Genomic DNA, 24276 nt, shown 5'->3' on the forward strand with positions numbered 1-24276 from the left:
GTTGGGCCATTTCTTTCGTCTGTTTCCTTGCGCTACCTCGCAAACGCGGGAGACAGCGACAAAGCAAAATAAAATAAATAAATAAATATTTTTGATTTTCTTCCCAATTGCATAAGGTGGTTCAAGTGCATCCAAGCTTCCCATTTCTTCAAAAATCTGTTTAGTTATTCTCAGTATTCCCAAATATTCCATTAACATTCGTTGATTTTATGTATAAAAGATGTGCTAAATGTGGGAAACAATAAACAAGTTTGAAAGAAAAAGTTGTGAAAAGGAATTAGATGATCTTATGCTGTTTATGATTCATTCCATATTCTGTATATTGACATAACTGGAATGGTGGTGCATTCCATGTCTTTAGGCAATGATTATATGTGGTTTGAGTGGCCATACTTTGGCAGGACTAGCCAGACAATTTGTAAAGGCTAGGCTATAGTTGTTATGTACTTTATTTTATATATTTTATTTTGCTTTGTCGCGGTCTCCCGCATTAGCGAGGTAGCGCAAGGAAACGGACAAAAGAATGGCCCAACTCACCCACATACACATGTACATACATACACGTCAACACATGCAAATATACATACCTATACATCTCATCGTATACATATATATACACACACAGACATATACATATATACACATGTACATAATTCATATTGTCTGCCTTTATTCATTCCCATCGCCACCTCGCCACACATGAAATAACAACCCCCTCCCCCCTCGTGTGCAAGGTAGCGCTAGGAAAAGACAACAAAGGCCCCATTCGTTCACACTCAGTCTCTGGCTGTCATGCAATAATGCACCGAAACCACAGCTCCCTTTCCACATCCAGGCCCCACAGAACTTTCCATGGTTTACCCCAGACGCTTCACATGCCCTGGTTCAATCCATTAACAGCACGTCGACCCCTGTATACCACATCGTTCCAATTCACTCTATTCCTTGCACGCCTTTCACCCTCCTGCATGTTCAGGCCTCGATCACTCAAAATCTCTTTCACTCCATCTTTCCACCTCCAATTTGGTCTCCCACTTCTCCTTGTTCCCTCCACCTCTAGACACAAATATCCTCTTTGTCAATCTTTCCTCGCTCATTCTCTCCATGTGACCAAAGCATTTCAAAACACCCTCTTCTGCTCTCTCAACCACACACTTTTCATTACCACACATCTCTCTTACCCTATTATTACTTACTCGATCAAACCATCTCACACCACATATTGCCCTCAAACATCTCATGTCCAGCACATCCACCCTCCTCCTCACAACTCTCTCCATAGCCCCCGCCTCGCAACCATATAACATTGTTGGAACCACTATTCCTTCAAACATACCCATTTTTGCTTTCCGAGATAATGTTCTCGACTTCCATACATTCTTCAACGCTCCCAGAACTTTCGCCCCCTCCCCCACCCTATGATTCACTTCCGCCTCCATGGTTTCATCCGCTGCCAAATCCACTCCCAGATATTTAAAACACTTCACTTCGTCCAACTTTTCTCCATTCAAACTTACCTCCCAGTTGACTTGTCCCTCAACTCTACTGTACCTAATAACCTTTGCTCTTATTCACATTTACTCTCATTTTTCTTCTTTCACACACTTTACCAAACTCAGTCACCAGCTTCTGCAGTTTCTCACATGAATCAGCCACCAGAGCTGTATCATCAGCGAACAACAACCGACTCACTTCCTAAGCTCTCTCATCCACAACAGACTGCATACTTGCCCCTTTTTCCAAAACTCTTGCATTCACCTCCCTAACAACTCCATCCATAAACAAATTAAACAACCATGGAGACATCACACACCCCTGCCGCAAGCCTGCTTTCACTGAGAACCAATCACTTTCCTCTCATCCTACATGTACACATGCCTTACATCCTTGATAAAAACTTTTCACTGCTTCTAACAACTTGCCTCCCACACCATATATTCTTAATACCTCCCACAGAGCATCTCTATCAACTCTATCATATGCCTTCTCCAGATCCATAAATGCCACATACAAATCCATTTGCTTTTCTAAGTATTTCTCACATACATTCTTCAAAGCAAACACCTGATCCACACATCCTCTACCACTTCTGAAACCACACTGCTCTTCCCCAATCTGATGCTCTGTACATGCCTTCACCCTCTCAATCAATACCCTCCCATATGATCCCAGGAATACTCAACAAACTTGTACCTCTGTAATTTGAGCAGTCACTTTTATCCCCTTTGCCTTTGTACAAATGGCACTATGCAAGCATTCCGCCAATCCTCAGGCACCTCACCATGAGACATACATACATTAAAAAACCTTACCTACCAGTCAACAATACAGCCACCCCCTTTTTTAATAAATTCTACTGCAATATCATCCAAACCTGCTGCCTTGCCAGCTTTCATCTTATGCAAAGCTTTTACTACCTCTTCTCTGTTTACCAAATCATTTTCCCTAACCCTCTCACTTTGCACACCACCTCGACCAAAACACCCTATATCTGCCACTCTATCATCAAACACATTCAACAAACCTTCAAAATACTTACTCCTTCTCCTTCTTACATCACCATTACTTGTTATCACCTCCCCATTAGCCCCCTTCACTGAAGTTCCCATTTGCTCCCCTGTCATACGCACTTTACTAGGCATTTAATACATACACTATCTGTAATTTAGGCCATAGGTATTATTGCTTTTTTTTTTTGCCATTAGGCATTCAGTATAGGGTTATGAATGTTGATTACATCTCATTCTTGAATGGACATAATTTTGAATGATACTGCGGTAGGGTTAATTGTTTCCATTAACAAGGGTTGAATGCTCATGCATTTCATGCTCATAGGTTATAAAAAAACCCTTAACTCCTCACTTGAATTTTCCAACTGCATTGAAAAGTGCATTTAACCTTACAGTTTCAAAGATTTTCTTTTGATGGTGAGGAAAACCATTTAAGAAGTATATTTCGTCCCAAATATTACTCTGATGATTTGCAGATGTTTCAGCACAACATGAAATGTGGGATTAAGGCCTGAGTATCAAGTGAGTTGCTGCTGTATATACAATGTTATATAATTTATTTTGCATACACTGAAAATTTGATTACTAAGTATTATTTTTATCTTGTTGATGAATCTTTCTTTTCTTGTCATGATCAGTGTAATATGACAGTTTTTGATAACCAAAATTATAAAAGAATTTGAAGTTACTAGCTGCATCAATTGGTTGCAGTGTTATCACAGTCAGGTGGGTGCTGTTAACATTGTCTTTATGTGTGCCAGAAACTCTTTTTCCTGTTTCATCTTTGTCAGCTTCTAGTGCTGGAATACACAGTGTCTCCAGAATCATTCACCACACAATCTGAGGACATACTACCATTGTTAGGCAATTCAAGATAGTCTGCCTGATCCACTGAGTCTAGCTAAATTCTGCCTGATTTGCTTCTTAGAAAACTTACTGGCATGTCAGGAGGATGACTGACTGTAGGGAGAAATTTCTGCAAACTGACACCTCATCAACCATCCAGGCTTGATGTTGGTCTTGAAATAGAGACACGAAATTCTGTGTATAAATTTACACCCAGAGGAGCTGCCCAGATTGTGTTAATATCCATCAAGAGGAGTTAATGGGTTAATGTAGATTAGATGACCATACATTGGACATTATTGGGATGGTTACTTTGTGCATTGTTTGCTTATGGCTTGTATTATGAGTGGGTTATGGATGTTTCATGCTGTAATATGGACTCCAGTTAATAAGAATTATTTATTATTAGACTGAAGTTAAGACAATTTCTTTTTTCTCATTGAATTCTAGCTGATTGAAGTGGAGGGTTCATACCCAAAAGTCAATGCCACCAAGGTGGTAAGTGCATGTTGAGAGTCATGTAATGAGTTAGAGCTGGTACTAACCTGTTGATCCCTTGTAAATGCCTGACTGATTGTTAGTAGAAGCATGGAGTGTTAGCATAGTGAAGTAGGAGTGTACCTGCACTTACATTTCTCTTTTTTGTGTTAGAGGGTAATAGGATATGGAAGCTCAAGCATCACTGTTGGTGTGAGTCATGGAAGTTGTACATGTAACCCTCAACTGAGACCCATTTGGACACATTACTAGCATACCTAGTAAGGATTAGCAGTTTATATCTTCCAACCAGAATTCAAAGAGGTTCCATGGATTGGTCAATCTGGAGAGAGTGCTTACTTACCTATGAGTATTTGTGATGAGATTTTATCATGATGGAAGGACTAGAAAGTGGAAACTCTTCACATAATTAGTGTGTTGAATAATGACTTCTGTCTTAGCTTCCTCTCCTCTTCTCATTACTTGTTATATGATTCTGCTTTTTCTAACAGCCATTCGCATGGCATAATTGTCTCTTCTCGGTTGATCTGGTATTTTTTCAACCATGAGTATAATCTTTTGAATGTTTCTATAGTCATTCTATGTGTATTTCTGATTCCTCCTTTTTTTCATGTTTATCATTTCCTGCGGTGGCAAGGTAGTGCCAGGAACATATGAAGAAATGACCTCATTCACTCGCATCCTTTCTCTAGCTCTCATGTGCAATGCACTGAAACCACATCCCCCAGTCCACAACCTGGGACCACAGACCTTTCCACGGTTTCCCCTGACTGCATCATATTCCCTGGTTCAGCCACTAACAGCACTTTTTTCCCTTTATTCCACATCTACACTGTTCACTTGTCCCTTTCATGACTTCGCCTTCCTGCACCATCAAGCTTCAAATTGGTCTCCCTCGTCCTGTCCCTTCCACTTCTGATGTGTGACCTCTTTTCCAACATCTCATCTCTCATAGTGTCCATATGTCCAAATCATTTCGGTAAATCCTTTTCAGCTCTCTCAACTGTACCCTTTGTTTTTATATACCTCTCCCGCACCTGATAATTTCTTACACAATCAACCCTTCTCACTCCATATATTGTTCTTTCATATATGATTTCCAACATATTGTCTTCATTTCATTCTTATATGGAGTCTACACTTTGTATTCATACAACTCTGTCTGGACTATATCTGCACACATACTCATCTTTGTCCTCAGAGATAGTGACCTCTCTTTTCACACATTCCTCAGTGCTGCCAGGTCCTATGACTCATTTCTGTTTCCATAGTTCCATTCATTGCCATGTCATCTCTTAAGCATCTAAAAACCACTGCATCCAAGTTTTCATCATTGAGACACACCCCAACTAACCTGTTTCTCTTCACTGCTGCACCTAATAAGTTTGATTTTTATTCACAGTCACTCTTCAACTTTTCCTTTCACATACTCATTCCCAAAGTCAGAAATCAACCTCTGCCATTTCTCACTTGAATCTGCCACAAGTGCTATGTCATTAGCAATCAATAGCTGATTCGCCACCGAAGCCTTCCACCCCTGACAGACTGCAGACCTGCTTCTCTTCTCATGAACATTGCATTCACATACCTCACCACCCTGTCTGTTTACAAATTAAACAGTTATTCCACCCCCTAGCCACAGACACATCCTCACCTGGAACTATTCACCCTCCTCTTTTCCGGCTTGCACCCGCACCTTATTCTCTTGATAAAAACTCTTCACTATTTGTAGCATCTTTCCTTCCATGCCATATATTCATAACCCCTTCCACAGAGCATCTCTGTCAATCCTAGTATATGATTTTTCCAGATTCATGAATACCACATGCAAATCTATAAGTTTCCCTCAAGTATTTCTCACACACATTCTTCAAGGTAAAACTAGACCTGAACATCCATTACCACCCTTGAAATCACTTTGTGCATGCCACCACCCTTTCAGTCACCACTCTCCCATACAACTTTCCAGGTACATTCAACAAACTTAAAGCTCTCTAATTTGAACTTTCACTTTTGTCCCCCTTGCCTTCATACAGTGGCACTACAAGCTACATGTACCATAAGGCACTTCATGAGCCTTACATACATTAAAAATCCTAACAAAACAATCAGAAAAAAGCCACCTTTCATCTGCAGTGCCATCACCTCATGCTGCCTTGCCACAATTCATATTATGCATGGCTTTCACTGTTTTCTCCCTTTTCACCAATCCATATGCCAAGACTTTCACTTTCACATACTTCCCTAGCCTAAACAACCCACATTTGCCACCCTATCATTAAGCATATTCAACTGTCTTTCAAAGTACTCATTCCATTTCCTCTTTAATTTGTGTCTGTTTGTTACCACATACCCATTTGCCTCCTTCACTGATGCTCCCTTTTGTTTTCTTGTTTTCTCATACTATTAACCTCCCTCCAAAACATTTACTTAGTCTCCTTGAAATTTACTTACACATGCTCACCCTAATTCTCACACATCCTCTTTTTTTCAACCCCAGCATCATCCTCTTGACCTGCTGCTGCTGTCTTTTTCATCTCCCTGTCACTTGCACTCCTTCCATGCAAGTAACACACACACACACACACACACACACACACACACACACACACACACACACACACACACACACACACACACACACCTTTCTTTTCTCCATCACTAGCAGCCTAACTTCGTCATTCCACCAATATACCCTTTTTCACTTGGCTATCTCCCACCTTCTGCATGCTGGACACTTCTGTTGTACATGTCAGTTTTTTCTTTTTCCATACATGATTGCCATTCCCTTCATTAACGAGATAGTGCCAGGAAATAGACAAAGAAAGATATATTCTCTCACATGCACATATGTACATATACAGACTTTTTTGCCTCCCACACCTTATTGTTAACACCTTCCACGGAGCATCTTTATCAACTCTTATCATATGCCTTCTCCAGATCCATAAATACTACATATAAATCCATTTGTTTTTCTAAGTATTTCTCACATACATTCTTCAAAGGAAACACCTGATCCACACATCCTTAACCACTTCTGAAACCACACTGCTCTTCCCCAATCTGATGCTCTGGGGATAGGGGAGAAAGAATACTTTCCACGTATTCCCCATGTGTCGTAGAAGATGACTAAAGGGGACGGGAGCGGGGGGCTAGAAACCCTCCCCTCCTTGTAGATTAACTTTCTAAAAGTTATTAGGTACAGTAGGATTGAGGAACAAGGCATTTGGGAAGTAAGTTTGAATAGAGAAAAATTGGATGAGAAGTGTTTTAGATAACTGTGAGTGGATTTGGCAGTGGATGGAACCATGGAAGCAGAAGTGAATCATAGGGTGGGTGAGGGGGGTGAAAGTTTTTGGAAAGAACGTATACATATTTATACACACACACAGTTATATACATATATACACATGTACATAATTCATACTGTCTGCCCTTATTCATTCCCGTCGCCATCCCGCCACACATGAAATAACAACTCCATCCCCCCGTCGCATGTGCGCGAGGTAGCGCTAGGAAAAGACAACAAAGGCCACATTCGTTCACATTCAGTCTATATCTGTCATGTATAATGCACTGAAACCACAACTCCCTTTCCACATCCAGGCCCCAAAGAAGTTTCCATGGTTTACTCCAGATGCTTCATATTCCCTGGTTCAATCCATTGACAGCACGTAGACCCCGGTATACCACATCGTTCCAATTCATGCTACTCCTTGCACGCCTTTCACCCTCCTGCATGTTCTGGCCCCGATCACTCAAATTCTTTTTCACTCTATCTTTTCACCTCCAGTTTGGTCTCCCACTTCTCATTCCCTCCACCTCTGACACATATATCCTCTTGGTCAGTCTTTCCTCTCTCATTCTCTCCATGTTACCAAATCATTTCAAAACACCCTCTTCTGCTCTCTCAACCACACTCTTTTTATTACCACACATCTCTCTCTCACCCTTTCATTACTTACTCGATCAAACCACCTCACACTACATATTGTCCTCAAACATCTCATTTCCAGCACATCCGCCCTCCTTCACACAATTCGATCTATAGCCTACGCCTCGCAACCATATAACATTGTTGGAACCACTATTCCTTCAAACATACCCGTTTTTGCGTTCCAAGATGACGTTCTTGACTTCCACACATTTTTCAATGCTCTCAGAACTTTTGCCTCCTCCCCACCCTATGATTCACTTCTGCTTCCATGGTTCCATCCGCTGCCAAATCCACTCCCAGATATCTAAAACACTTCACTTCCTCCAGTTTTTCTCCATTCAAACTTACCTCCCACTTGACTTGTCTCTCAACCCTACTGTACCTAATACCCTTGCTCTTATTCACATATACTCTCAGCTTTCTTCTTTCACACACTTTACCAAACTCAGTCACCAGTTTCTGCAGTTTCTCACATGAATCAGCCACCAGCGCTGTATCATCAGCAAACAACAACTGACTCATATCCCAAGCTGTCTCATCCACAACAGACTGCATACTTGCCCCTCTCTCCAAAACTCTTGCATTCACCTCCCTAACAACCCCATCCATAAACAAATTAAACAACCATGTAGACATCACACACCCCTGCCACAAACCAACATTCACTGAAAACCAATCACCTTCCTCTCTCCTACTCATACACATGCCTTACATCCTCGATAAAAACTTTTCACTGCTTCTGACAACTTACCTCTCACACCATATATTCTTAAGACCTTCCACAGAGCATCTCTATCAGCTTTATCATATTCCTTCTCCAGATCCGTATATGCTACATACAGATCCATTTGCTTTTCTAAGTATTTCTCACATACATCAAAGCAGACACCTGATCCACACATCCTCTACCTTTTCTGAAACCACACTGCTCTTCCCCAATCTGATGCTCTGTACATGCCTTCACTCTCTCAGTCAGTACCCTCACATATGATTTCCCAGGAATACTCAACAAACTCATACCTCTGTAATTTGAGCACTCACTTTTACCCCCCTTGCCTTTGTACAATGGCACTATGCAAGCATTCTGCCAATCCTCAGGCACCTCACCATGAGTTATACATACATTAAATAACCATACCAACCAGTCAACAGTACAGTCACCCCTTTTTTTAATAAATTTCACTGCAATGCTATCCAAATCCGCTGCCTTGCCGGCTTTCATCTTCATGTATATATTCATACTTGCTGCCCTCATCGATTCCCATCGCTACTCTTCCACACAGGAAATAGCCCCACCAGGAAGAGACAAAAAGAAAGGGCCACATTTGCTCACACTGTCATGTGTAATGCACCAAAACCCCACCTCCCTTTCCACATTCATGCATCACAGATCTGTCCATGCTTTACCTTAGATGCTATACATGCCATGGTTCAGTCCATTTACAGCACATCAACCCTGGTGTGCCACATCGTTCCAATTCACTCTATTCCTAACATGCCTTTCACCCTTCTGGATGTTCAGGCCTTGATTGCTCAAAATCATTTTCACTCCATCCTTCCACCTCCAATTTGGTCTCCTGCTTCTCCTTGATCCCTCCACCTCTGACACACATATCCTCTTTGTCAACCTTTCCTCTCCTCTCCATATGTCCAAACCATTTCACCACCCTCTTCTGCTGTCTCAACCACACTCTTTACCCCCACATCTCTATTACCCTTTCATTGCTTCTTGATTGAATCACCTAACACCACCTGTTGTCCATAAACATTTAATTTCCAACTCATCCACCCTCCTCACAACCATATGATATTGTTGGGACTACTATTCCTTCAAACATACCCATTTTTGCTCTCCGAGGTAATGTTCTCCTCCTTCCACACATTCTTGATTGCTGTCAGAACCTTCGACCCCTCCCCCACCCTGTGACTCACTTCCACTTCCATAGTTCCACTCACTGCCAAGTCTACTCCCAGATATCCAAAACACTTCACTTCCTCCAATTTTTCTCCATTCAGGCTTACATCCCAACTAACTTGTTCCTCAACCCTAGTGAACCTGAAAACCTTGTTCTTATTCACATTTACTCTTGGCTTTCTCTTTTCACACACTTTTCCAAACTATGTCACCAACTTATGTAGTTCACTCTTGAATCAGCAACCAGTGTTTTATGATGTGTGTAAGCATTGGCAAGTGAAGGTGGATGCAAATAAAGTAAAGTATTGTTGCATGGCAATTGAAGGTGGATGTAAATAAAGTAAAGTATTGTTGTTGAAATGAAACAGAACGAAGGTATTGAATTAGTAAAGCCCTTTAGAGTGAGAGAAGAAAGTGTACTATTCTGTGTTACTGTTGTAGAGGTGAAAGAATGGAAGGTAACAGAATTTATGTATTTGGGAGGTATTAAAATAAGTTTGGTGATATGGACGGACAGATATGGGAGGGAGCGGTGCGGGGCAGAAGTCACTGGGTCCCTTAATAGAATAATGAAGAGCAGTGGTGTAAGTAGGGAGGTGAAGAAAGGATTAAGGGACAGCATAATCCTCCTGACCCTAACCTATGCAGCCAAAATATGGAATGAGTCATAAAAGTCAAGAATCCAGGATTTTCAAATGAGTTATATTGTGTGTTTTGTGATTAGATGGAATGAGGCAAGAAATGAAAGGGTGTATGAGAGATCTGGCATGGCAGGGAATGCAAAAGGAATGAATTGTGAAGTGGAAGAGTGGGTGAAATGTAATACTTTGAGGTGGTTTGGGTATATGGAAAGAATCCAAGATTAGGATTTTATGAGTAGTGTGTATGATAGTTTGATTAAAGGGGTTGGTGTGAGAGGGAGACAACATGTGATATAGGGAAATAGAATGAGAGAGAAATGGTGAAAGAGTGCATGGAATGGTATTTGTGAGAGAGGCTACACCCTTGTTGGGAGTTCCAAAAGGGGACAGGCATCAGAGGTAGATAGATAGGTATACAGGGGTTGACATGCTGTCAGTGGACTGAACATGGTATGTGAAATGCCTGGGATAAACCATGGAAAGGTCTTTGGGGCCTGGTTGTGGATAAGGAGCTGTGGTTTCAGTGCATTACACATGACATCTAGTGAATAGATGTGAGCAAGTGTTGCCTTTCTTTGTCTGTTCCTGGCGCTACCTCATTAATGCAGAAAATTCTGGTCAAATATGAGAAAAATGATTGAATGCTGCTACTTAAGTTTTGGATGGTTCAAAAGTCACATTGTTGAGCATTTTTCTGGACGTATGCTGCTAATTATTCATATTTCTTGTGAGATGATTTTATTATCTGTTTGGCATGAAAATTGTTACTTACGTATATTGCTTCTCCACCTGGCTTATATTTTTCACTGTTAGCTCTAAAGGTCTTGTATCCTTTGAAATTATTTCAGTTGTGACTCATTCATCCATGTTTCAGTTAGAGTTATGAGATTATTTTTCAGTTGCTTCCTGACATATGTCCGAGTTCCGTTCCGACCGACTGGTCAGATCTCAAAATGGACGTAAGTCGGAAGTATGTCAGCATGGCATGTAGAATTTGTACAGCATTCTTTTACCCTACTCAATTTCTATCATGATTATCTCTTTTTATTAACCAGCTTTTTATATAATTTTTTAGTTTCTTTTCATCTTTTATTTAAGATTCATGGATTGATTCATCCAAACTTTCAGTGAACTTTTTTTCCAGCTCCTTCATCAGCACTTGCTGCTTCACCTGTGACTCGAATATTGTGCAAGCTATATCTTCTCTTAAATTTATTGAACCAACCATGACTTGCTCTGAAGTTTTTGATATAATTCTCTCCTGCTTGCTCCTTCAGAGTCTCAAAAAGACTACTAACCTTCGCCTGAATTGTTAATAAGCTTAGTGGTGCATGATTATGAATTTGATCATCCATCCACAGCATCAACAACTTTTCCATTTCGTGGATGAACCCTTGTTGTTGCTTTGTTATTATCGTAGACTTCATATTTGCTGAACCTCCCACTGCTTCATGTATTTTTTCTTTGTACTTTGAAATTGTGGAGCCCATTGAATGGGACAACTCAAGATCATGTGCTATCACATTAATTTTTTCCTCCTCCATATTGGGTGATTACCTTCTTTTTCAACTCAAATGAAGCATCTTCCTTGGCTTTTTGCCAGATCTATTAACATGTGATAGGTTTTTTCTTGCCTGTGCCTGTCATCTTCTCTGGGGTTAATACAAAAATGATTTAATCCAACTTGAAAATTTGTTATATTCATTTGAGTAACATGCACTTACTGAATGGTAACTGATAGTGAGAACTGAGAGAGGTGATGTGATGTACACAATGCCGGGATCATGTGACATTTACTATCGTACACACGCAGCAGTTAGCACTGGTGGATGTATGACCAAGTGAAATTTTTATATTTACGTATATTTTTGAATTTATATTTTTTCTGGTTGTATGTACGGATGGTCTCAAGTCAGGGAGCATCTGTATTTTGTTACTATATGACCATCAATTATTTTTGGTTTTAATTCTGGAATCCTTTATTTAGCTTTGTATGTTCTTGCAAGATATTTCCCCGACTTATTCTTTATTTATTAATACATTTCACTGTAAAGTTTTTATCGAGGATGTAAGGCATGTGTATGTGCAGGAAGAGAGGAAAGTGATTGGTTCTCAGTGAATGTAGGTTTGCGGTAGGGGTGTGTGATGTCTCCATGGTTGTTTAATTTGTTTGTGGATGGGGTTGTTAGGGAGGTGAATGCAAGAGTTTTGGAAAGAGGGGCAAGTATGCAGTCTGTTGTGGATGAGAGAGCTTGGGAAGTGAGTCAGTTGTTGTTCGCTGATGATACAGTGCTGATGGCTGATTCATGTGAGAAACTGCAGATGCTGGTGACTGAGTTTGGTAAAGTGTGTGAAAGAAGAAAGTTAAGAGTAAATGTGAATAAGAGCAAGGTTATTAGGTACAGTAGGGTTGAGGGTCAAGTCAGTTGGGAGGTAAGTTTGAATGGAGAAAAACTGGAGGAAGTGAAGTGTTTTAGATATCTGGGAGTGGATTTAGCAGCGGATGGAACTATGGAAGCAGAAGTGAATCATAGGGTGGGGGAGAGGGTGAAAATTCTGGGAGCGTTGAAGAATGTGTGGAAGTCGAGAACATTATCTCGGAAAGCAAAAATGGGTATGTTTGAAGGAATAGTGGTTCCAACAATGTTGTATGGTTGCGAGGCATGGGCTATGGATAGAGTTGTGCGCCGGAGGGCGGATGTGCTGGAAATGAGATGTTTGAGGACAATATGGGGTGTGAGGTGGTTTGATCGAGTAAGTAATAATAGGGTAAGAGAGATGTTTGGTAATAAAAAGAGTGTGGTTGAGAGAGCAGGAGAGGGTCTTTTGAAATGGTTTGGTCACATGGAGAGAATGAGTGAGGAAAGATTGACTAAGAGGATATATGTGTCAGAGGTGGAGGGAATGAAGAGAAGTGGGAGACCAAATTGAAGGTGGAAAGATGGAGTGAAAAAGATTTTGAGTCATCAGGGCCTGAAGATGCAGGAGGGTGAAAGGAGGGCAAAGAATAGAGTGAATTGGAGCGATGTGGTATACTGGGGTTGACGTGCTGTCAGTGGATTGAATCAAGGCATGTGTATGGGGGTGGGTTGGGCCATTTCTTTCGTCTGTTTCCTTGCGCTACCTCGCAAACGCGGGAGACAGCGACAAAGAAAAAAAAAAAAAAAAAATATTCCAATCATCTGTCCTTGTCTTACATAACACTTGACAACATGTAACTCACACAGCTCATTCTTTGTGACTAGATTTTCCTGTGGTGAGCCCTATGTGCTTGCCTTGCCTTTTGTCAAGATGGTCAGAACTATAGATAGAAGTAGTAGGCAAGGAACATTTAGGCAAGAGCATAAGGCAGCAACTTGAGGTAGTAGTAGTAGGAAGGAACGTTAGGCAGCAGCATTGGGTAGAAGTTTCCAGTAGGAACATTAGTTTGGAGCCTCCGCAAACACTGTCTTAGACTTGCCCACTGCCAGTGGCCTGTTAAAGTTAAGGTACTTAAGGGTAAGAGGTGTCACTGGAGTTCACAAGTTATGGAGACTCAATTGCTGTGACCAACCCCTTCCAGGAGGGATAGAGATAAATAGATAGATTGACAGGCCTGGAGTAAATGAGAATGGAAGTTATCTTGTGGATGTCTGTGCTGAAAGGAGTTTTTTTCTTGCACGCACCTTTTTTCATTGCGTGATAATTCACAGATATATGTGGATGAGAAATGATGTAAGAAGAACAAAAGGTTTGATTGATTCTGTGACAGTGGATGAAAGGTTGAGAGAGGTTGTACTGGATGCTATAGTTGTGAGAAGAATGTTTGAAAATTTTTACAATATTTGCAGTCCTTGTGGAAGTGGTGATCAGGGAGAAAAGTGTTGGCAAGGGAAAAGATGAATCAGAAAGAATGCAAGGAGGAATATGAAAGATGGGTGACAGAAAGTTTAGTTGAAAGTGCAGTAAGTGTAGGGATGCACTTTTGTGAATGAGCTATTTAAGATGTTTAGAGGAAGACTGTTAAAGGCTATCAGAATTAGTAGTTAGATGCAAGGTTGTGATATAAAAGAATGAAATTAGAAATGTTTGTTGGATGCTATGAAAGAGAAGAAAAAGGCATATGGCAGATTGCTTGAAAAGAATTTACTAGTGGAAGTTCAGCAATGGAGGGAAGATTATAAGATGAACAAGTGGAAAGCTAAAATGCTGTTAGAGGAAAGCAAAAAAAGAGTAAACAAAGATTTTGGAAGAGAGTTGAGTGAAAAGTTTAGGGAAAATAAGAAATTGTACTGGAAGGAGGTGGAAAAGGAAAGAGGGGTATACAGACTGGGAATGTATATGTGAGAAGTAAGGAAGGAGTTGCTGAATCAAAAGGAGGAAGTGAAAGGAAGATGGAAAGAGTATTTTGAATAACTGATCCTGGTGAATGCAGGAGAAGGTGAGGCAGCAGTTGTTACATGTATGGGTGTGGAGATTGAAAGGAAAAGGATACAAGTGCAGAGGCCTACAGCAAGAAGTGAGGTTAAAAGGTTGATAATGAAGTTGATGGTAGGAAAGATCTAGATTGGATGGAATTATAGCTGAAATGTTGAAGTATGGAGGAGAAAGTGTGATAGAATGGATGCATTAGATGTATAATTTAGCATGGAAGCAGAAGACTGTGCTTGAGTACTGAGTAAAAGTTATATTATATTTTATATTATACTTTGTCGCTGTTTCCCGCGTTTGCGAGGTAGTGCAAGGAAACAGACGTAAGAAATGGCCCAACCCCCCCATACACATGTATATACATACGTCCACACACGCAAATATACATACCTACACAGCTTTCCATGGTTTACCCCAGACGCTTCACATGCCTTGATTCAATCCACTGACAGCACGTCAACCCCAGTATACCACATCGCTCCAATTCACTCTATTCCTTGCCCTCCTTTCACCCTCCTGCATGTTCAGGCCCCGATCACACAAAATCTTTTTCACTCCATCTTTCCACCTCCAATTTGGTCTCCCTCTTCTCCTCGTTCCCTCCACCTCCGACACATATATCCTCTTGGTCAATCTTTCCTCACTCATTCTCTCCATGTGCCCAAACCACTTCAAAACACCCTCTTCTGCTCTCTCAACCACGCTCTTTTTATTTCCACACATCTCTCTTACCCTTACGTTACTCACTCGATCAAACCACCTCACACCACACATTGTCCTCAAACATCTCATTTCCAGCACATCCACCCTCCTGCGCACAACTCTATCCATAGCCCACGCCTCGCAACCATACAACATTGTTGGAACCACTATTCCTTCAAACATACCCATTTTTGCTTTCCGAGATAATGTTCTCAACTTCCACACATTCTTCAAGGCCCCCAGAATTTTCGCCCCCTCCCCCACCCTATGATCCACTTCCGCTTCCATGGTTCCATCCGCTGCCAGATCCACTCCCAGATATCTAAAACACTTCACTTCCTCCAGTTTTTCTCCATTCAAACTTACCTCCCAATTGACTTGACCCTCAACCCTACTGTACCTAATAACCTTGCTCTTATTCACATTTACTCTTAACTTTCTTCTTCCACACACTTTACCAAACTCAGTCACCAGCTTCTGCAGTTTCTCACATGAATCAGCCACCAGCGCTGTATCATCAGCGAACAACAACTGACTCACTTCCCAAGCTCTCTCATCCCCAACAGACTTCATACTTGCCCCTCTTTCCAAAACTCTTGCATTTACCTCCCTAACAACCCCATCCATAAACAAATTAAACAACCATGGAGACATCACACACCCCTGCCGCAAACCTACATTCACTGAGAACCAATCACTTTCCTCTCTTCCTACACGTACACATGCCTTACATCCTCGATAAAAACTTTTCACTGCTTCTAACAACTTTCCTCCCACACCATATATTCTTAATACCTTCCACAGAGCATCTCTATCAACTCTATCGTATGCCTTCTCCAGATCCATAAATGCTACATACAAATCCATTTGCTTTTCTAAGTATTTCTCACATACATTCTTCAAAGCAAACACCTGATCCACACATCCTCTACCACTTCTGAAACCACACTGCTCTTCCCCAATCTGATGCTCTGTACATGCCTTCACCCTCTCAATCAATACCCTCCCATATAGTTTACCAGGAATACTCAACAAACTTATACCTCTGTAATTTGAGCACTCACTCTTATCCCCTTTGCCTTTGTACAATGGCACTATGCACGCATTCCACCAATCCTCAGGCACCTCCATGAGTCATACATACATTAAATAACCTTACCAACCAGTCAACAATACAGTCACCCCCTTTTTTAATAAATTCCACTGCAATACCATCCAAACCTGCTGCCTTGCCAGCTTTCATCTTCCGCAAAGCTTTCACTACCTCTTCTCTGTTTACCAAATCATTTTCCCTAACCCTCTCACTTTGCACACCACCTCGACCAAAACACCCTATATCTTCCACTCTATCATCAAACACATTCAACAAACCTTCAAAATACTCACTCCATCTCCTTCTCACATCACCACTACTTGTTATCACCTCCCCATTTGCGCCCTTCACTGAAGTTCCCATTTGCTCCCTTGTCTTACGCACCCTATTTACCTCCTTCCAGAACATCTTTTTATTCTCCCTAAAATTTAATGATACTCTCTCACCCCAACTCTCATTTGCCCTCTTTTTCACCTCTTGCACCTTTCTCTTGACCTCCTGTCTCTTTCTTTTATACATCTCCCACTCAATTTCATTTTTTCCCTGCAAAAATCGTCCAAATGCCTCTCTCTTCTCTTTCACTAATAATCTTACTTCTTCATCCCACCACTCACTACCCTTTCTAATCAACCCACCTCCCACTCTTCTCATGCCACAAGCATCTTTTGCGCAATCCATCACTGATTCCCTAAATACATCCCATTCCTCCCCCACTCCCCTTACTTCCATTGTTCTCACCTTTTTCCATTCTGTACTCAGTCTCTCCTGGTACTTCCTCACACAGGTCTCCTTCCCAAGCTCACTTACTCTCACCACCCTCTTCACCCCAACATTCACTCTTCTTTTCTGAAAACCCATACAAATCTTCACCTTAGCCTCCACAAGATAATGATCAGACATCCCTCCAGTTGCACCTCTCAGCACATTAACATCCAAAAGTCTCTCTTTCGCACGCCTGTCAATTAACACGTAATCCAATAACGCTCTCTGGCCATCTCTCCTACTTACATAGGTATACTTATGTATATCTTGCTTTTTAAACCAGGTATTCCCAATCAGCAGTCCTTTTTCAGCACATAAATCTACAAATGTCTGGGGAGTGAAGTCAGGGGTTAGTGAGAGGACAAGAGCAAGGGAAGGAGTAGCAATACTCCTGAAACAGGAGTTGTGGGAGTATGTGATAGAATGTAAGAAAGTAAATTCTCGATTAATATGGGTAAAATTGAAAGTTGATGGAGAGAGGTGGGTGATTATTGGTGCATATGCACCTGGGCATGAGAAGAAAGATCATGAGAGGCAAGTGTTTTGGGAGCAGCTAAATGAGTGTGTTAGCGGTTTTGATGCACGAGACCGGGTTATAGTGATGGGTGATTTGAATGCAAAGGTGAGTAATGTGGCAGTTGAGGGAATAATTGGTATGCATGGGGTGTTCAGTGTTGTAAATGGAAATGGTGAAGAGCTTGTAGATTTATGTGCTGAAAAAGGACTGATGATTGGGAATACCTGGTTTAAAAAGCGAGATATACATAAGTATACTTATGTAAGTAGGAGAGATGGCCAGAGAGCGTTATTGGATTACGTGTTAATTGACAGGCGTGCGAAAGAGAGACTTTTGGATGTCAATGTGCTGAGAGGTGCAACTGGAGGGATGTCTGATCATTATCTTGTGGAGGCTAAGGTGAAGATTAGTATGGGTTTTCAGAAAAGAAGAGTGAATGTTGGGGTGAAGAAGGTGGTGAGAGTAAGTGAGCTTGGGAAGGAGACCTGTGTGAAGAAGTATCAGGAGAGACTGTGTACAGAATGGAAAAAGGTGAGAACAATGGAAGTAAGGGGAGTGGGGGAGGAATGGGATGTATTTAGGGAATCAGTGATGGATTGCGCAAAAGATGCTTGTGGCATGAGAAGAGTGGGAGGTGGGCTGTTTAGAAAGGGTAGTGAGTGGTGGGATGAAGAAGTAAGAGTATTAGTGAAAGAGAAGAGAGAGGCATTTGGACGATTTTTGCAGGGAAAAAATGCAATTGAGTGGGAGAAGTATAAAAGAAAGAGACAGGAGGTCAAGAGAAAGGTGCAAGAGGTGAAAAAAAGGCAAATGAGAGTTGGGGTGAGAGACTATCAGTAAATTTTAGGGAGAATAAAAAGATGTTCTGGAAGGAGGTAAATAGGGTGCGTAAGACAAGGGAGCAAATGGGAACTTCAGTGAAGGGCGTAAATGGGGAGGTGATAACAAGTAGTGGTGATGTGAGAAGGAGATGGAATGAGTATTTTGAAGGTTTGTTGAATGTGTCTGATGACAGAGTGGCAGATATAGGGTGTTTGGGTCGAGGTGGTGTGCAAAGTGAGAGGGTTAGGGAAAATGATTTGGTAAACAGAGAAGAGGTAGTAAAAGCTTTGCGGAAGATGAAAGCCGGCAAGGCAGCAGGTTTGGATGGTATTGCAGTGGAATTTATTAAAAAAGGGGGTGACTGTATTGTTGACTGGTTGGTAAGGTTATTTAATGTATGTATGACTCATGGTGAGGTGCCTGAGGATTGGCGGAATGCGTGCATAGTGCCATTGTACAAAGGCAAAGGGGATAAGTGTGAGTGCTCAAATTACAGAGGTATAAGTTTGTTGAGTATTCCTGGTAAATTATATGGGAGGGTATTGATTGAGAGGGTGAAGGCATGTACAGAGCATCAGATTGGGGAAGAGCAGTGTGGTTTCAGAAGTGGTAGAGGATGTGTGGATCAGGTGTTTGCTTTGAAGAATGTATGTGAGAAATACTTAGAAAAGCAAATGGATTTGTATGTAGCATTTATGGATCTGGAGAAGGCATATGATAGAGTTGATAGAGATGCTCTGTGGAAGGTATTAAGAATATATGGTGTGGGAGGCAAGTTGTTAGAAGCAGTGAAAAGTTTTTATCGAGGATGTAAGGCATGTGTACGTGTAGGAAGAGAGGAAAGTGATTGGTTCTCAGTGAATGTAGGTTTGCGGCAGGGGTGTGTGATGTCTCCATGGTTGTTTAATTTGTTTATGGATGGGGTTGTTAGGGAGGTAAATGCAAGAGTCTTGGAAAGAGGGGCAAGTATGAAGTCTGTTGGGGATGAGAGAGCTTGGGAAGTGAGTCAGTTGTTGTTCGCTGATGATACAGCGCTGGTGGCGGATTCATGTGAGAAACTGCAGAAGCTGGTGACGGAGTTTGGTAAAGTGTGTGGAAGAAGAAAGTTAAGAGTAAATGTGAATAAGAGCAAGGTTATTAGGTACAGTAGGGTTGAGGGTCAAGTCAATTGGGAGGTGAGTTTGAATGGAGAAAAACTGGAGGAAGTGAAGTGTTTTAGATATCTGGGAGTGGATCTGTCAGCGGATGGAACTATGGAAGCGGAAGTGGATCATAGGGTGGGGGAGGGGGCGAAAATTTTGGGAGCCTTGAAAAATGTGTGGTAGTCGAGAACATTATCCCGGAAAGCAAAAATGGGTATGTTTGAAGGAATAGTAGTTCCAACAATGTTGTATGGTTGCGAGGCGTGGGCTATGGATAGAGTTGTGCGCAGGAGGATGGATGTGCTGGAAATGAGATGTTTGAGGACAATGTGTGGTGTGAGGTGGTTTGATCGAGTAAGTAACGTAAGGGTAAGAGAGATGTGTGGAAATAAAAAGAGCGTGGTTGAGAGAGCAGAAGAGGGTGTTTTGAAATGGTTTGGGCACATGGAGAGAATGAGTGAGGAAAGATTGACCAAGAGGATATATGTGTCGGAGGTGGAGGGAACGAGGAGAAGAGGGAGACCAAATTGGAGGTGGAAAGATGGAGTGAAAAGGATTTTGTGTGATCGGGGCCTGAACATGCAGGAGGGTGAAAGGAGGGCAAGGAATAGAGGGAATTGGAGCGATGTGGTATACAGGGGTTGACGTGCTGTCAGTGGATTGAATCAAGGCATGTGAAGCGTCCGGGGTAAACCAAGGAAAGCTGTGTAGGTATGTATATTTGCGTGTGTGGACGTGTGTATGTACATGTGTATGGGGGGGTTGGGCCATTTCTTTCGTCTGTTTCCTTGCGCTACCTCGCAAACGCGGGAGACAGCGACAAAGTATAAAAAAAAAAAAAAAAAAAAAAAAAAATCTACAAGCTCTTCACCATTTCCATTTACAACACTGAACACCCCATGTATACCAATTATTCCCTCAACTGCCACATTACTCACCTTTGCATTCAAATCACCCATCACTATAACCTGGTCTCGTGCATCAAAGCCACTAACACACTCATTCAGCTGCTCCCAAAACACTTGCCTCTCATGATCTTTCTTCTCATGCCCAGGTGCATATGCACCAATAATCACCCACCTCTCTCCGTCAACTTTCAGTTTTACCCATATTAATCGAGAATTTACTTTCTTACATTCTATCACATACTCCCACAACTCCTGTTTCAGGAGTATTGCTACTCCTTCCCTTGCTCTTGTCCTCTCACTAACCCCTGACTTTACTCCCCAGACATTCCCAAACCATTCTTCCCCTTTACCCTTGAGCTTCGTTTCACTCAGAGCCAAAACATCCAGGTTCCTTTCCTCAAACATACTACCTATCTCTCCTTTTTTCACATCTTGGTTACATCCACACACATTTAGGCACCCCACTCTGAGCCTTCGAGGAGGATGAGCACTCCCGCGTGACTCCTTCTGTTTCCCATTTTAGAAAGTTAATACAAGGAGGGGAGGATTTCTGGCCCCCCGCTCCCGTCCCCTCTAGTCGCTTTCTACGACACGCGAGGAATACGTGGGAAGTATTCTTTCACCCCTATCCCCAGGGATAGTATACATATATATATACATATACACATACACACACATACACATACATACGCACATATACACACACACACACATACATATATATACATATGAAAAATGTAAGAAACAATTTAGAAAACTGAAGCTTCTAGCTTGAAATGAATGAAAAAATGAATGTCACATAATGGTTCAACCTCTGGCTATGGAAAAAGGAAATGTATAATTTATTTACACAAACGTCAATAGCAGTTCTCATCAGTTTAACCACTGTATCAATAAGCTTCATTGTCTAAGCTACATTTTTCTCCAATTTCACTATTTTCTTGTCAAAACACCGTGTATGAAAACTATCACTCCAGTAACACAACTATAAACATTTACTTCCCCTTTAAAAAAAAGTTCTGGGGAAGTCTGTCTCGATACACTGCGGGAAACTCTACCACCTGGCGGGGTTTGTGTTGCAATGGTTCCCGATTCACAAACGTAGTAGCATCACTGGTGGGCCAAGGTAGTTCCGTTTGCGAAGAGGCGCTTTATATGTCTTGACACACGATGATCTTAACGAGGTGATGATAGAGGTCCAGTGGAAGTGTTGGTCAGCGATGGGCAATTTCCTTGCCATGCTGAAGGACACAGTTCCCGTCACGGCGATTCTCTTCCACCGTTATATTGTTCTTTTATTCAAAGGAAAAGGTACTCAGGATATATGTAGCAATTATAGGAGAATAAGTATGGTAAGTATACCAGAAAAAGTATAGGCAAGAGTATTGATAGAGCAGTGAAAGTGACTGAATGGAGAAGTGAGGAAGGTATAGGGGATGTGAGGATCAGATTTTTATGGTGAAAATGACTGTGGAATAGTATCTAGCCAAAGGTAAGATGCTGTGTGCATCCTTTATGGATCTGGAGAAAGCATTTGTCATAGTCGTAAGGAATGCTTTATGGGACGTGTTAAGCATATATGGGGTAGGGGAACAACTGTTAGGTGGCGTGAAGACCATTTTAGGAGGAACAAATATACGTGTAAGAGTGGATAGTTTGTTGAGCAAAGGTTTTGTTATACATGTAGGTGTGAGGCAGGGCTCTGTGATGTTACTATGGCTTTTTGACATATGTATGGATGGAGTGATAAAAGAGATGAATGCAAAGCTAGGGATGGAGTGTGGTAGTGCAGTGTGGAGGCTAGTGATGCCAGTTTACAGATGATGATGTTTGCTGAGAATGAAGAGAAGTTACAGAAGGTTGTAAGTTTTATGTTGTGTGTTAGCATAGGCTGTTGAAGGCAAAAGCAAGTAAAACTAAAGTAATGGTGTATGAAAGGAAACACAGTGAAGGTATAGAGTTTGCCAGTAGAGTGAGAGAAGAAAGTGTAATAAACTGTGTTGTAGATATAGGAGGAGAAAGACTGGAAGAGGTAACAGAATTAAAGTATTTGGGAGTTATCTTTGATCAGTTTGGTGATATGGAGGGAGAAGTAAGGGAAAAAGCTGTGCAGGGTAGAAGAGCCATTGGGTTCCTTAATAGAATAATGAAGGGTAGAGGTGTAAATTTGGAAGTGAAGAAAGGATTAAGGGAAAGCATAGTCCTCCCAACCCAAACCTATGCTCCTGGAACTTGTACATGGAATAGGTCACAGAGGTTAAGAATCCAGGCTTTGGAAATGAGTTATTTAAGAGGAGCATGTGGTATGACTAGACGGAATAAAGAAAGTAAAAAGGGGGTAAATAAGAGATTTGATATGTCGGGGAATACAAAGGGAATGAATTGTGGAGTTGTAGGACGGGTGAAGCACTATACTTCAAGGTGATTTGGGCATGCGGAAAGAACACAAGACAGGGAGTTTATAAGGAGAGTGTATGATAGCATAATTAGAGGGGTTGGTGTGAGAGGAAGACAACCTGTGATATGGACAAATATAATGGAAGAGCACTGGAGGGAGAGAAATGAGGGAAGAATGGATGGAATGATGAATATAAAGGAGGCATGAGAATAAGTGGAGACTGTTTTGTCATGGCCATCCTGTTGTTGGGAGTTCCTAGAGGGACTGGTTATCAGAGATGTTGATAGATAGATGGATAGATTTCATTGGTGAAGATAGATGGCTTCATGAAGAAACGAGTGTTTTGAGTTCTAGATTTCTAAAAGTGCATCTGTTATAGATTGCTCTGTTAGAGATGCCATTTTGTTGAGCATGACATCATTTGTATCAGTCTTTAAACTGAATCTACATAGAAAATTAAATTTCTTACTTATAATCAGTCTTATTCTCTTCTGTTTTTTCATGTCTCTTCCTTCGTCTTTCTTAATCATCACCATCTTTGCTACTGTCACTGGTCAGCGTTTTTCTTTTGAGCAGTATCCTCCTTCTGTCAACCCACTTACCCCACCATCTCCATTCCTTACATTGCACTCTATTTTATTTTATTTTCCTCACCTGTTTTCTTTGTATTTTATAATAGTTTTTGTTGTCTGAATATTTTAATAGACTTTTCATTTCTTTATTTTCTTATTTCATATTTGTTTGCTGTTTCCTTCATGAGCGAGGTAACACCAGGAACAGACAAAGAAAAAGGTCTCATTCACTCATCCATTCTTTAGCTGTCATGTGTAGTGCACAGAAGCCACAACCCCTATCCACAACCAGGCCCAACAGACCTTTCTGTGGTTTCCTTTGCTGCTGTGGTACAGTACCACATTTCTCTAATTCTTTTTATCCCATGCATGTCTTTCACCGTCTTGCATGTTTAGGCCCCGAGCTCTCAAAATCTTATTCACTCCATCCGCCCATCTCCACTTTAGTCTCCCCCATCTTTGGTCTTTCCATTGTACTTGCGAAAGCGATAAATTCCTGACTAAGCCTCAGTTTCTTTTCTTGTATTAATGCTTTAGTATCAGTATAATGTACTTTGTGAATTTACTACCTTGACAGCCATTGTCTGTACGGCACTGTGT

General features: G+C 41.4%; 1 protein-coding gene across 7 annotated transcripts in view; it reads left to right on the plus strand.

Moving 5' to 3' along the window:
* The window catches only part of LOC139757301 (transmembrane protein 245), a 198228-nt gene that overhangs the window by 96801 nt on the left and 77151 nt on the right, over positions 1-24276 (plus strand). For 5 of the 7 annotated variants that reach the window (XM_071677681.1, XM_071677680.1, XM_071677678.1 and 2 more), the window contains exon 14: positions 3807-3854. The exons of the other annotated variants lie outside the window; for them this stretch is intronic. In XM_071677681.1, coding sequence (XP_071533782.1) covers positions 3807-3854 — 48 coding nt within the window. The remainder of the gene's footprint in view (positions 1-3806; positions 3855-24276) is intronic. 7 annotated transcript variants of the gene reach the window in all.

This window comes from Panulirus ornatus, chromosome 25, assembly GCF_036320965.1.
Source record: "Panulirus ornatus isolate Po-2019 chromosome 25, ASM3632096v1, whole genome shotgun sequence".
Taxonomy (NCBI): domain Eukaryota; kingdom Metazoa; phylum Arthropoda; class Malacostraca; order Decapoda; family Palinuridae; genus Panulirus; species Panulirus ornatus.